At 49.6% G+C, this 14,825-nt stretch overlaps 1 protein-coding gene across 7 annotated transcripts; it reads left to right on the top strand.

Annotated features, from left to right (window-relative positions):
• Positions 1-973: 973 nt before the first annotated feature.
• LOC105494475 (mitochondrial fission regulator 1 like) lies at positions 974-14,572 on the top strand. 7 transcript variants are annotated; one of them, XM_071098326.1, is made up of 7 exons: positions 974-1,111; positions 3,641-3,750; positions 4,264-4,368; positions 7,252-7,361; positions 7,567-7,778; positions 10,926-11,138; positions 13,545-14,572. In XM_071098326.1, exons 2-6 carry the CDS (start codon positions 3,736-3,738, stop codon positions 11,090-11,092), a joined length of 609 nt encoding a protein of 202 aa, XP_070954427.1. In that variant the 5' UTR covers positions 974-1,111; positions 3,641-3,735; the 3' UTR covers positions 11,093-11,138; positions 13,545-14,572. The 7 variants fall into 7 exon arrangements, with proteins under 7 accessions (XP_070954427.1, XP_011761220.1, XP_011761212.1 ...); XM_011762918.2 differs by having other exon boundaries at positions 10,853-11,138; XM_011762910.2 differs by having other exon boundaries at positions 10,817-11,138.
• Positions 14,573-14,825: the final 253 nt, after the last annotated feature.

Below are 14,825 nucleotides of genomic sequence, written 5' to 3'. Positions count from 1 at the left end.
TCTTGCCAGGACCAGTTACATAATTTTGCAGAGCCCAGTGCAAAATGAAAACACAAGACCCCCTGTTAGAAAATTAATCATTTCAAGATGGCAACAGCAGAGTACTAAACCAGGTACAGCAGAGTACTAAACCAGGTACAGGGTTCTGAGCATGGGGCCCTTTGTGACTGCATGGGCTGGTCACCCATGAAACCAACTCTGTCTCTGGCAGAGGGGATTGCAGGCTTTGGGACCAAGGAACTCCAGCCTGGGAGCCAGGCACAGCCTGAGGCTGTGCTGAAAGCAGAGGAGGAAAATGTCACCCAGGAACTGCATGCCACAGACCCGGACAGTGAGGGCTGGAGCACAAAGAGGGAATGGGTTAGTGAGCCTGGAAGGAATGTGGCTCTTCCCACAGTGCCTCTGGGGTCTTGTGCATCAAGTACCCATCTAATGAGCAAACTCACTGAATATACCGTGTGTGTGTGTGTGTGAGAGAGAGAGAGGAGAGAGAGGAGAGAGAGAGAGTGAGAGAGAGAGACAGAGACAGAGAGACAGAGACTAAAATAGAAGAAAGCTGCAAAGTGCTGGAGGGCAGGAGTCAGAGGAGAAAGAGGCCCATTCTGCCCATTCTTGCTGGAAAGAGGCTTTGCAGAGGGGCTTGCCTGGGAACCATGAACTGCAAAGGGGGCCAGGGTGAGGATTCTGAAGTTTGCCCTAGGGGTAGGAGCATACTTTAGGGGATGAGCGACACATCCCTCGGCTTCCAGAAGTCGTATGGGGCTAAACGTGGAGAGTAACAAGCAGGGAGACGCGACGAATATCAGGCTCAGGGATCTCCAAACGCAGCCAACTCCTCCCGGGGACACAGACCCCGCGGGGACACAGTCTCGACAGAGGGGGAGTGTGCTCCGCGGGATCTGAGCGAGCCCCCGCCAGCGCCCCGCCCACTCGGGGGCCGCCCTCCTCTTGCCACCCGGCTGGACCCGCCTCCCGACGGTGCGCGGAGGTGCGGCTCGGTGCGCAGCTGCGGAGGATCGCTTCCGGGGGGCGGGTCAGCGGAAGTGAGGGCGGTAGCCCACGGTGGAAGGAGGGGCCGTGAGGTGAGAGAGTCCCGGAGCCCGAGACTGAGGTGAGAAAGGTTCTAGGGCGGCGTGGAGACGGGACCGCGGCCTTCCAGCCCGTTAGTAGACTGGGTCTAGGTGCCAGGCGCTGTGCGGAGCTCGCGGCTCCTGTTCCCGCGCGAGTTCTCGCGGGAGCCGCTGGTGTCCGTTTCACTTGGCCCGGGGGAAACTGAGTCCCCGAAGGGTAGTTGCTCGTCGGAGTCCCCCAGCAAACAGTGACCAAGCCAGACCTGAGACTTCTAGTTTCGGCTTCGCTGCTTGACGGGCCGGGCTGCCCCGCCGCGCATTCTGAGACCTGGCCGTGGCTCGGAGGCTTCCGCGCACTCTGGTCCAGGCCTGTGGGTCCAAGGGCCGCTGGGCAGGCGGCGAGGACTTGGCCGACCTTGGCCCAGGTCGGGGCGGCTGCCGCGGGGGAGGGGCGGCGCGCCCTGACCGGTCCCCGCAGGGAGAGGGTCCACGCGGGTCTCCGGGCGCTGCTGCGAGCGGCGAAGTTTCACTGAGCGCGGCGGCCTCCGTGGGGTCCCCCGGGACCAGGGGTGCTGAGCGGGGCCCTGCGCTGGAGGAGCTCCCGGTCTCCTGAGGGGGACGCCTGTCAATAGACAGCAACGGCAGCCTCAGTGACAAGACCCACCGGTGCTGCCAGAGAACGGGGGAAGATCTTCTAGCCAGTGACACTTGGGGGCGGGGGTGACAGCTGAGTTGGTGTTCTCCTTCATTCGGTTAGTTAGTTCGGCGCGTTGAAGCGCTTACTGTGTCCTAGGCAGACACCGTGCTGTGCGCGGGGATCACAGTTATCTAGTTCCTCTCGCGAGGACTCCGAGGGACAGGCAGGGTGCTGCGGAGCGCACAGGAAAGGACCTGACCCTGTCGCAGGGAAGGAAGGTGATGCTTGAGCTGAGCTCTGAGGAATGAAGAAGAATGAGCTCGGCGAAGGGGGTGCTGGTGTTTGATGCAGGGCTCAGAGGTGGGCCCAGTGTTGGGGGTTGAGGGCCAGTGTGACTGGAGGGCAAGGGGGAGAGCAGGAGGGCTGGCTGCGAAATGTGCAGGCCTTGGTACTCGGTGTGGTCTAGAGAGGGCAGAGAAAGATGGGTTTGGGACTGATTGTGGATTTTATCCTGTGTTGGCTTTAGTAAGCCAGTTTTAAACGGAAGAGCGATGTGATTAACAGTGTGTTTGGGAAGGATTCCTCTGGCTGTGTGTGAGGGTTAGGCCCAGCTGGGTCTTTGGAGGTAAGGTCGGAGAGAAAGTGGCAGTAAGCACTGTTAGTGCAATTCGTGGCCGACACGGACATTCAGCACAGAGCCTGGCACACAGAGGGACTCTGATAATAAAGGCTTGAACTGAGCCGAGAAGATGGAGCCCAGGCAGGAGGTGGCAGGACCTGGACCAGGCTTTGGGTGCTTTCCACTGGCATGACCATTGAGTGACCTTAGACAAGTGCCTTCCCCTCTCCAACTTCCTTTCCCCATGTGTATCGTAAAGTGAGTGACACCTCCTCTCCTATGGGTAGAAGAGGGGACCCTCCATGGGAGGTCTCCAGAAAGAGCTGCTTTGTCAGTCTAGTCTGTCCCCCGTTCAGAGCCTGTCCAGGGCTCCCCCAGTGACCTCTCACCCGGACCTCATGACTTGACCCCTACTTTAGTAGCTTTATCATGCTCTGCTCCTCTTTCCACATCCTTCACCCTCCTGTGCTGGACCTGTGCTCTTGCTGTTTTGTCTTCATTTCCTACTCCCTTGAAACTCACTACAGGGCACTAGGGCCAGAGCTCTGACCTCATCTGGCCACCTGCCTAGTGATTTTCGGCCTTTGCTAGAAGTACGTATTCATGTCCTATCACTCTGCTGGACAGCGAGTTCCTCGAGAGCATGACTGTGTCTTACTCCCCCCATAGCCCCTACAGTGCCCAGCACAAGGCCTGGCACAAGTGGGTACTGTTGGTGTTTGATGAACAAGTGAATGAACGAGCACACTGCATCTGCTCACCATGCAAGAACTGCTATGAAGAGCAGTCAGATGTCACCTCACCCATCTGTGTCATGTTTTAATAGTTCATTAAGCACTCAACCCCATTTCACTCATTGACCCTTAAGGTAGCCTCCAGTGGCAGCTTTTCCTGTCCCCTTTTCCCAGATGGAAAAACCAATGTTCAGCAAAGTTAAATAACTTGCCTGTAGCTACACAGCCAGGAGGTGGCTGAGCCAGGATAAACTTTTTTGGCTCTTTTCCTCTATAGCTCGGGAGACTGAGATTGGCAAGAGCTGGTGTTTGTTCTCCTATTTTCTCTGATCTCTCTCCTTGCAAGGGCCCAGGAGTGCTTTTACATCTCATCTTCAAGAATGAATCCTGGGCTTGGATAGTACCTATAACTTGGCTCGATGAGCTTTCTAGCTACCAAAGGGTTCTATTTGCATCTTCAGAGAAGTCTTGGTGTTAGTCATGGCTCTGCAGGGCCTGGTTTTGTGGGGCTTGTGTGGTGACCATTGAATCCCCACTGTGGGGGGTTGTTTCACAAGAGGGAAATCTGGTGCTCCTCCAGATGGCCTGATATGAAGGAGTCACGCCTCCCACCTCCCGGAGCTGCCCTGTGGCTGCCTTGTCCTTCAAGTGCAGGAGCTGGTTCACGTGTCGGGAATGGAAGCCAGTGTGGTAAGGGGCATTCCTACGGCAGGGGTATGGTGGGGGAAGGTTGGGTGCTGGGCCTGCTGAGGTACAGTATAAGGTTCTGAGACTCTCCAATTGAGCACTCCTTTCTCCAGAGGCCTGGAATTGGAGCAAGGCCACCATTTCACTCCCCCGCCCTAAGAAGAACCAACTATGATCCTGGGGCACTTCAGAAGTCAGTGTATGTCTGCCTTTCTGTACAGAGGGCTGGAAGGAAAGCCTGGATAATCTCTACACTTAGCTACTTCCTCTTCCCTTCACTGACCCTCCCAACATTGACTGCCTTAGCAGCAGCAGGTATTCCCTTGGGTGGCTGGCCAGGGTGTAGGCTGGCAACTGGGGAACCTGCCCTCACTATAATTGAGAGTTGACTTGCCCCTAGAGTGTGCCCTGTCCCTAGGTTTGTGGAATTCAGTCTCCCTGCTAGAGAGGAGAGGACAGGGACGGTAGTTGGATTCAGTCTCTGAGGTTGTGACTGTCTCTCTTTCTTTGCTCCAGACCATACCAATCTGGCAAAACAAGCCGCATGGGGCTGCTCGAAGTGTAGTAAGAAGAATTGGGACCAACCTACCCTTGAAGCCGTGTCCCCGGGCATCCTTCGAGGTGAGTATGTTGGAAGGGCAGGAGGGTAGAGGCTCAGAGTGCTGCTTCTGTGCCCCAAACCCCTTGGTACTGCCCAAGTAGGTTGTTTCCTGGTCACTTTTCATTCTGTTATGAAATATTTGTTAAATGCTTATAATAGATCCTGGTCACTGTGCCTTCCTGAGTGCATACAAACCTGTGACCACAAGGAACCTGATAGGTCTCCACATGGGACAGTGAGTGTTGTGATTTTTGAGTTGAACTCTGCTTTTCTTCACCAGCCCTAAGAATTGGCCATGTCGCCAGTCTTTTTATTTATTTTATTAATTTTTTAGATGAGGTCTCCCTATGTTGCCCAGGCTAAGTCTTAAACTCCTGGGCTCAAGCAGTCCTCCTGCCTCAGCTTCCCATGTAGCTGGGATTACAGGCACAAGCCAAGCTCCACTATTTTTTTTTTTTTTTTTGAGACGGAGCCTCGCTCTGCCGCCCAGGCTGGAGTGCAGTGGCCGGATCTCAGCTCACTGCAAGCTCCGCCTCCTGGGTTCACGCCATTCTCCGGCCTCAGCCTCCCGAGTAGCTGGGACTACAGGTGCTGCCACCTCGCCCGGCTATTTTTTGTATTTCTTAGTAGAGACGGGGTTTCACCGTGTCAGCCAGGATGGTCTCGATCTCCTGACCTCGTGATCCGCCCGTCTCGGCCTCCCAAAGTGCTGGGATTACAGGCTTGAGCCACCGCGCCTGGCCACCAAGCTCCACTATTTTTAGTGTTTCTCTGAGGCCATAATTCCTCAGCCTGCTCTTTTTGGCCAATCTGGGCCTCCTTTACTGGGGTGCTTCGGTCTTACCTCTGTGTCTAGGGATCCTTTAGCACCCACTCTGCAGCAGAGATTCCTGCCTGGCCCAGGTTTCTTGAGACCCCTTCTGTGGTAGAAAGCTAAGTAGCATTTATTAGTCCCAGCTGCCTCCCTCTGGGAACTAATGGTTAAGCACCAGCCCCAAACTATGTGGTTCAGATGTGTGCATTTGGGGAGCTGGGACACAAAATAAATACTTCTGCTTTCTACCCACACAGAGGAGATAGAAATATGTGCATAAAAGGATGTGGCCCAGGTAGAAACAGAAAGGAGGGAGCCAAATCTGTATAAAAGATGCTAAGCAGCAGTCTGTAGGAACTGGATCTGGAATTAGATGAGGTGTCAGGGTTGATATTAGGTCAGGAATGGTGTTGGAAGTATACATGTTGCAGGGGTGGGCGGCAGGAAAAGCTGTCCCAATATTCAGATTGCCAGCTATCCAGAATTGCCTAAAGGTCCTGGGCAGGAACTGGTCCTAACTGCCTCAGAAGCATCAGGAAAAAAAAAAGGGAGACAGCTAGGGAGTGTGGCTCACTCCATGGAGGCTGCCCCCACACTTGGCTGTACCCTTTGGCCAGATGCTGGCAGAGACGGTCAAGGGCACAGGCTCTCACAGAGCAGGAATATATGTGAGTAGTATTAGTAATACTAGATAACATTTACTGAGCACATACTATGTGTCAGGCACTGTGCTGAGTACTTTGTGTTTACTCATTTAATTGCCAAGAGCAAAGGAGCATTCAGCGCTAATCAGGAAAACAAATGGAGGCTTCCCCAAATGGCCTGTTTTAGCACTAGTTCCTGGGTCAGTGGAAGTTCTCTGTGTGACCTTGGAGTATCACTTCACTCCTGGGAGTCCCAGGTTTCCTATCTGAATGCAGGAGCTATCAATCCTGGATCCATCCACCATACCAAATAATTTGTAGCAGAAACAGCTGAATTTTACTTGTATGTAGATATGCATTTATTACTATTATTAAATTACCTTAAATATTAAGGGACTCTTACCAATTTATTTTGAAAATTTAAGCACATGAAATTTAAGCACATGAAAATATTAAAATTTTGAAGAGTAAAAGGAAAATAAATTACCTATAATTACACAGTAATAATACAGTAACTATTAATGTCTTAGTGTAGTCCTCTCTTTTTCTAGATAGATGTTTTTTACTTTGTTGTAATCATAGTCAACATGATTGAATCCTAATTTTTCACTTTACTCATCTCTAGGTTGTTGCTCATTTGGGTTGAGGAGCTATTTTAAGAAATCCTATTATGGTTCCTTTTGTATAATTAATTTCTTTTTATTTAAATCTAAATATATTCAAATTATCAGGTTTGTTTAAAACACCATTGCTGTGACATTGTCAATCTCAATTAGCTATACAGGATTATAAAGAGCTAGTCAGGAAAAATTTCCTATTGCTGTAACAGGTTGTTGATGACCTTGTACTTGTATTTTCACCAGAGGGCACAGTGGTTTTAGACAGTAGCCATCTCTATTAAAAAGTGACTCAGGCCTGTCCCACTGAAGACACAGAACTGTTTGTAATCACATGGACTCTCATGCATCTGGCCTCTTTTTGTTTTTATTTTAAGACAGAGTCTGGCTCTGTTGTCCAGACTAGAGTGCAGTGGCGCAATCTCGGCTCACTGCAACCTCTGCCTCCCAGGTTCAAGCCATCCTCCCACCTCAGCCTCCTGAATAGCTGGGACTACAGGCATATACCACCATACCCAGATAATTTTTGTATTTTTCTTTTTGGTAGAGCAGGGTTTTGCCATGTTGCCCAGACTGATCTCAAACTCTTGGTCTCAAGCATTCTGCCTGCCTTGGCCTCCCAAATGCTGAGATTACAGGTGTGAGCCACCATGCCTGACTATCATCTGGCCTCTGTTCAATGTTTTCGACCAGGAACCTTCTTCTGCCCCCTCTAGGAAGCCTTCCTGACTCCCAGTGCCAGATTAGGTACCCCTCCTGTGTATTCTGCAGTTTCTGATTGGCTTATCATGGCGCCTGTAAATGTTGATGAATTTTGCTTCTCCATAGACCCTGCCCAACATCTCTGACCTGTGTTTGAGAGACGTGCCCCCAGTCCCTACCCTGGCTGACATCGCCTGGATTGCTGCAGATGAAGAGGAGACATACGCCCGGGTCAGGTAGTTGAGGCAGTAGCTGGTCTGCTGAGGAATGGAGAACTTCCCAGAAGAGGTGGCAGGCAGCAAGGAGAGAGGAATGAGAACTGTGGGGGCTCAGAGAGGAGCAGAACCTTACTGTGCTACTCTTACAGGAGTGGGGGAAGGAACTTAGGGAGCACAGTGGCCTGCCATTCCTAACTGACCTACTTGGTTTTCCCTGGTCCAGGAGTGATACGCGCCCCCTGAGGCACACCTGGAAACCCAGCCCTCTGATTGTCATGCAGCGCAATGCCTCCGTTCCCAACCTGCGTGGGTCCGAGGAGAGGCTTCTGGCCCTGAAGAAGCCAGCCCTGCCAGCCCTAAGCCGCACCACTGAGCTGCAGGATGAGCTGAGCCACTTGCGCAGCCAGATTGCAAAGATAGTGGCAGCTGATGCAGGTAGGAGCCCCTGTGCCAGGGCCAGAACATAACAGGCTGTTCCTTTCCCCTGGCTCTTGGGCAGGATGGGGGTAAAGAAAATGGTAGTCCTTGGTTTGGAGGTACTTAGGTTCCGGGCCCTGGAGTTGTCTTGAAACCTGGCTAGCCTATAGTGCCTCTTAGATGGTTTCTACCAGCCATTTTGGGCTGAATGGTTTGGTTAGGAACAAAATCTTCACTTAACCTGTGACCCCAGGCAGAGTTCCTCCCTTAGCCCCAAAACTGACACCCTCTTCCAAGTGTCTTTAAGATCACATCTTACATAAGCCCACAGTAGCTTTTTTTTTTTCTCCCTCAGTCTTGCTCTGTCGCCCAGGCTGGAGTGCAGTGACACGATCTCGGCTCACTGCAACCTCTGTCTCCCAGGGTGCAAGCGATTCTCCTGCCTCAGCCTCCTGAGTAGCTGGGACTACAGGGATGGGCCACCAGGCCTGGCTTTTTTTTTTTTTTTTGAGGCGGAGTCTCGCTCTGTTGCCCAGGCTGGAGTGCAGTGGCACGATCTCGGCTCATGGCAACCTCTGCCCCCCGGGTTCAAGCGACTTTCCTGCCTCAGCCTCCCCAGTAGCTGGGACTACAGGCGCCTGCCACCACGCCCGGCTAATTTTTTTGTATTTTTAGTAGAGACGGGGTTTCACCATGTTAGCCAGGATGGTCTCGATCTCCTGACCTCGTGATCCGCCCGCCTTGGCCTCCCAAAGTGCTGGGATTAGAGGCATGAGCCACCGCACCGGCCATAATTTTTATATTTTTAGTAGAGACAGAGTTTCACCATGTTGGCCAGGCTGGTCTTGTATTCCTGACCTCAGATGACACCCGCCTCAGTCTCTCAAAGTGCTGGGATTATAGGCGTGAGCCACCAAGCCTGGCCAGCTTTCCTTTTTTTGGAGACAGGATCCTGGGACTTGGTCTGTTGCCCAGGCTGGAGTGCAGTGGCACAATCTTGGCTCACTGCAACCTCTGCCTCCCAGGCTCAAGCGATTCTGATGCCTCAGCCTCCTGAATAGCTGGAATTACAGGTGTGCACCACCACGCCTGGCTAATTTTTGTATTTTTAGTAGAGACGGGGTTTTGCCATATTAATTAGGCTGGTCTCGAACTCCTGACCTCAAGTAATCCACCCAGCTCGGCCTTCTGAAGTGCTAAGATTACGGGCATGAGCCACCATGCCCGCTGGCTTTCCTTTTCTTTTTGTTTTTGAAACAGTCTCACTCTGTCACCCAGGTTGGAGTGCGGTGGCATAGTCTTGGCTCACTGCAACCTCCACCTCCCGGGTTCAAGCAATTCTCGTGCCTCTGCCTCCTGAGTAGCTGGGATTATAGGTGCACACTACCATGCTCAGCTAATTTTTTGTATTTTTAGTAGAGATAGGGTTTCGCCATTGCCCAGGCTGGTCTCAAACTCCTGAGCTCAAGCAATCTGCCTGCCTCAGCCTCCCAAAACGCTAGGATTACAGCCATGAGCCACCGCACCCTGCTTTCCTTTTCAATACAAGTAAACATATCCCCCACCACTGCTGAGACTTACCCTTTTTAAGCACCTATCTTCCCTCGCCTTGTCGTTTCTACCAGGGATCACAAGTGGCTTCACCACTTCAGTTCTCATACTGCTAGTGACATTGTCCCCATGCCCCACCCTTCAAAGTGGGGAGTTGCATGACATTATGTTACGTTTTCTTATCTCAAATTAGTGGACTTTTTTGGTGGAAGGAGAATTTCATAAAGTTGGAGATTTTGGCCTTAAAAATACAGTGGCCGGGCACTGTGGCTCACGCTTGTAATCCCAACACTTTGGAAGGCTGAGGCGGGTGGATCACCTGAGGTCAGGAGTTCGAGACCAGCCTGGCCAACATGGTGAAACCCTGTCTCTACAAAAAATACAAAAATTAGCCGGGCGTGGCAGTGTGTGCCTGTAATCCCAGCTACTTGGGAGGCTGAGGCACAAGACTCACTTGAACCTGGGAGGCGGAGGCAGAGGCAGAGGTGGAGCTTGCAGTGAGCTTAAGTTGCACCACTGCACTCCAGCATGGGCAACAGAGTGAGACTTTGTCTCAAAAAAAAAAAAAAAAAAAAAAAAAAAAGGTCCATTATGCAAACAAGCCTTGTAACCCATCCCTCCAGCTTTCTGTCTACAGTTAAGGCAGAACCACTGGAAATGGATGGGAAGTCTGCCTTGACCAGAGGCATGGGCAACCAACAGGTGGATCTCTCCCAAGATGCTCAGGGCTTATCTTCATATTCCTCCCATCCTCATTTTTTCACTCTGCATTGACTCAGAGTCATAGCTCCTAAATTTATCAGTTGGTAGGATGCATGAAAATCATGGTATTCTTTGAAATCTTCATGTATTTAATTTCTTCACATGGAAGTTTTATGAAGAATTGCACTGAAACTCCATTTATATTTCTTGGCTACTTTTTTGTCATCCAAGAGACAAACTGAAGTAACACGTTTTTTAGAAACATAGTTTTTAGTGTATTTAGTGTTTTCAAAGTATTTTTAGAAATGTAGAAATTAAGGAAATTCTCTCCACTGAAATTTGGGAAGGTTGGGAGGTCTGTCACCATTCTCGTTTTGCTCGGAACATGTCTTTTAGTTCACAGATAGCAAGATACAAAGGAGCACAGTCAAAAGCACTAGCCTAGTTAGAGAAAAGGACAAATTCAGGCCTTAGCTGTCACTGCTGCTTTGGCCTATGACAAGGCTATCACTCCACAGCCTATTGTGGAATGGCAGTTTTAAATGCCAAGGCCTTTATGGGCTGGGTTTTCCTGCCCTCCTGGAACACTGGAAAAGCCCAGTGCTTCTACAGCTTTCTGAGCCCCTGAGTGAGAAGCATAGTGGAATGACCCTCCAGTGGCTACAGATACCATCCTGGCTCTCCCAGACTGTCATGGCGTCAGCCCAGGAAATGAATGTTCAGTAGGCAGGGCTGTGGGGAGAAGATATTCCTACTGTGTTCTAGCCCCAATGTCCATCCATGCCTATTGTTTTCTCTTTCAGCTTCGGCTTCATTAACGCCAGATTTCTTATCTCCAGGAAGTTCAAATGTCTCTTCTCCCTTACCTTGTTTTGGATCCTCATTCCACTCTACAACTTCCTTTGTCATTAGTGACATCACCGAGGAGACAGAGGTGGAGGTCCCTGAGCTTCCATCAGTCCCCCTGCTTTGTTCTGCCAGCCCTGAATGTTGCAAACCAGAACACAAAGCTACCTGCAGTTCGTCTGAAGAGGATGACTGCATCTCTTTGTCCAAGGCCAGCAGCTTTGCAGATATGATGGGTATCCTGAAGGACTTTCACCGAATGAAACAGAGCCAAGATCTGTAAGTATCTGATGAGGAGCTCTAGTATCTGTTTACTCTGAGTTGCCCATGGCCAATGATCTAATGCAACATAGTAAGTTCTTAGTAGTACCATATGTTATGTCATTCATAAAGCTTGCTGACTACCTGCTTGCCAGTGCCTGGGGCCCCAATTTGAGGAAAGAGCAACACTTTACATTTATTGGGTTAGGTCACCCCAACCAAATATGAGGCTAGTAGGACTTTTATAAGGCAGCTCATCTAATCCAACTTCTGTCCTCAGGTGGCTTTATCACTTCAGTTCTCATACTGCTAGTGACAGTGTCTTCATGCCCCACCCTTCAAAGTGAGGGGTTGCATGACATTATGTTTTGTTATGTTTTCTTATCTCAAATTGGTAGGCTTTTTTGGTGGGAGGAGAATTTCATAAAGTTGGAGATTTCTACTTTAAAATACAGTGGTCCATTGTGCAAACCAACCCTGCATATTCAGTGATTTGAAAACAAGGCTTTTGAGACTCGCCAGTAGTTCCGAAACCTAGCTGCCCATCAGAATTGCTCAGATTTGTTAAAAATACACCTTTAACTTAATAAAGTAGAACCCCAAGGAGTGGAGCTCTAGGTTTTTCCGATGGAGTATGAGGGACTTTGGGGAATACCTACCTTGAAAAACTTTATCTGGCAAAGAAGCCTCAGGAAGTCACCCCATTGCATAGTGTTTCTCCAGTTGTGGGTTGTGATTTCAACAGCTGCACAGGACTCACCAGAGGAGCTTGGTTTGAATGTAGGTTCCTGGGCATTGGAGAGCCAGACCTTGATGGCCAGCGCCCAGCTTGTGCAGCTCTGTTTGTTAATGCAGATGAAAAACTGTTTTGCGGACGGGGAAGTGAGGTCTCCTGAGTTGATGTTAAGTTCCTGTTAAAGGGAAAGTTACTTGCCCTGGATCCCTTTTTGTCTCCTGGGATCCATTTCCCTCTGAAAAGTAGACCAAGCTAAGTGACTCCCTCATTGCTTCCTGGCAGTTGACCCATTTAGGGAAGTCACTCTTAACCTTCCTTCACTGGCCCTAGTCAGGTTGGTCATACTCACCCATATCTCTTTGGTCTTCCACGTTCCCAAATTCAGTTGCTGCTGCTTTTGGTCTTCTCTGAGCTGTTTTCTTCTGAACACAATGTTTTTTAGGTTGACTCTCAAACTTTCTCTTACTTGCCTTTTGGACCAAATTAGATTCAAGACCCTTATTGCCAGCCCCCTCCTCCCACTTGTGTCTTTGGATCAGAAGAAGCTGGGTCAGTGAATAAGACTGGGAAAGTACCCCAGTCAGCAAAGGTTCAGATACGTCACCAACCAAACGCAGTCCCTCTTGTTGTTGCTTTGAAGGTTGAATAATCAGTCTTGGCTCTTATATTTAGCTTACTCCCCAGTAAAACACCTTCTTGAGGATGAATGTATATAAGTTCACTAGGATTTCTTTTTTTTTTTTTTTTTTGAGATGGAGTCTCTGCCGCCCGGGCTGGAGTGCAGTGGCTGGATCTCAGCTCACTGCAAGCTCCGCCTCCTGGGTTCACGCCATTCTCCTGCCTCAGCCTCCCAAGTAGTTGGGACTACAGGCGCCCGCCACCTCGCCCGGCTAGTTTTTTGTATTTTTTAGTAGAGACGGGGTTTCACTGTGTTAGCCAGGATGGTCTCGATCTCCTGACCTCGTGATCCGCCCGTCTCGGCCTCCCAAAGTGCTGGGATTACAGGCTTGAGCCACCGCGCCCGGCCAAGTTCACTAGGATTTCAAGCAACTATTTTCCGGGTATCTAGGACCCTCTTATATGATGTATCAGATAATTTGGGCCTACTTCAGTCTGGAGTTGGTTTTGTTCCAATGCGTTTCTTGTGTGAATGTTTTGCTCTAATTCTGGCTCTCGTAAAAAATCATCTACCCTGAAGGGGAGACCGGGAAGTAGGAAATCCCAAGCACACCTTTTCCCTAGAACTATTAAGGGTTAGAATAGCCAAGAGTCATCAGTCATTTCCCCTGCTGACCCTCTGGGGAAATGCTACTAAGAAAACATAGGGCCAGAAGGCAGAAGCAGAAGCTTAGCCACCAGAGGGCAACTCTAACCGATTGATGGTCCTTTACTTTGCCCACACTTCATAGCTATTTCAGGAAATAGTAAAGCATTCTAGTTAATAGAAGAGATCTGGAACCAGCTAGTTTGGTTTTGAACTCTGGATTCACCGCTTACTTGCTGAGTGACTAGTGACCTTGGGCAACTTGTATAACCTTTCTGTGCTTCAATTTCCTTATCTGTGAAAGGGAATTGTAATAGCACCTACCTAGTAAGATTGTTGTGAGGATTCCATGAGATAATGTATTCAAATATATACAACACTACCCAGGAAAGAGTAAGTACTCAAGCTATTATTGTGTCTCTAGGAACCGGAGTTCATTGAAGGAGGAGGACCCTGCTGTGCTTATCTCTGAGGTCTTACGAAGGAAGTTTGCTCTAAAGGAAGAAGATATCAGTAGAAAAGGAAACTGACAACCCTCAGCTCTGCAAACTCAGTCTCATGCTCCTGGAATACCTTCAATAGCTGCCTTCCTCACCACAGATGTTTCTGCCTCTAAAGGAGAAATCTTCTGCAACAGTCTTGCTAACAAGCTAGAGCTTGGACTGAAAGAGAAGAGCTGGATTATATGTTTCCCAGACTTCAAACCCTGGCAGAAGCTAAGGCTTGTGATTTGACCTGAGACATTTGTTTCAGGTAATCGTATAGAATGAAGTATCTCAGTTTAAAGGGTAAGAGAGAAGTTGTTTCTGGTTTTTCCTTGCCCCTGTGTGAAAACAGGTCCGAAATGACAGACTGACTTCACTGCATTAGACCCTATAACTGGTCTCACAAGACACTTTGTGCCCAGCTGTCACTCACTCTCAGCAGCTTCCTTGCAGCAGAGCAGGGCTGAGGGGAAGGGGCTATAAATGTTTGTATACACGTTCACAGGGCATGGAAAATCTTATGCTGCTCCATCATAAACCTACACCAATGCCCAGCAATCACCCTCCTCACTTCCTTGTCTACATGTAGAGGTCAGGCTGCTGAACCAGCCAACACATGGGCTACTGCTGGGAAGCCTGGGCTGTTTTTTTTCTTAAACACATTTTATATTACTGAACAACCAAATCTACCCTCCATGGCCCTGAGGCCTTATCAGTTCCACTGATTAAAAACTTTCTCTTTCACGGACTTTAAGCCCGGTAGGAAAGAGAAAGGAGGAGGGGGAAAGAGCATACCATCTTTCTTCCAGGCCCTTGACTGCTCCTTTGGGTTGGGCCAAGGTTTGTACCTACCACACCATGCATGACTCAGATGCCCTCAGGTCCCTTTCTCTATGGTATGTATACTGTGTGTGTTTCGGTTGAAGCACTACCTGACATTAAAGGAAGGACTTGGAGAGAGAATGCATTTGCTGTGTCCATCTCTTGAGTTGTGATTACCCAGTATCCTTCAGGGGATAGGATTATTGTTCATTTTAAAGTGTATGAACTTAAACAGGCTACTGGCTTCTCCTCTTTCCTTATAAGGTCCTGCCCTTCTAGGGGTTTTCTTCCCCCTTTCTGTAGAGATTTTGCCCTATACTCTCTTTTTTTAGAAACAGTATCTAGCTCTGTAATGCCCAGGCCAGAGTGCAGTGGTGGGATCATTAGCTAACTGCAGC

Source organism: Macaca nemestrina, chromosome 1, assembly GCF_043159975.1.
Source record: "Macaca nemestrina isolate mMacNem1 chromosome 1, mMacNem.hap1, whole genome shotgun sequence".
Lineage (NCBI taxonomy): Eukaryota > Metazoa > Chordata > Mammalia > Primates > Cercopithecidae > Macaca > Macaca nemestrina.
This window is presented reverse-complemented; position numbering and strand designations above follow the sequence as displayed.

What these genes read in the sequence shown, in the direction of transcription:
- LOC105494475 (XM_011762910.2), top strand. An exon ending in GTCCCCGGGCATCCTTCGAG is followed by an intron (nt 4,369 to 7,251) that starts GTGAGTATGTTG and finishes GCTTCTCCATAG; the next exon opens with ACCCTGCCCAACATCTCTGA. An exon ending in GATAGTGGCAGCTGATGCAG is followed by an intron (nt 7,779 to 10,816) that starts GTAGGAGCCCCT and finishes TTTCTCTTTCAG; the next exon opens with CTTCGGCTTCATTAACGCCA.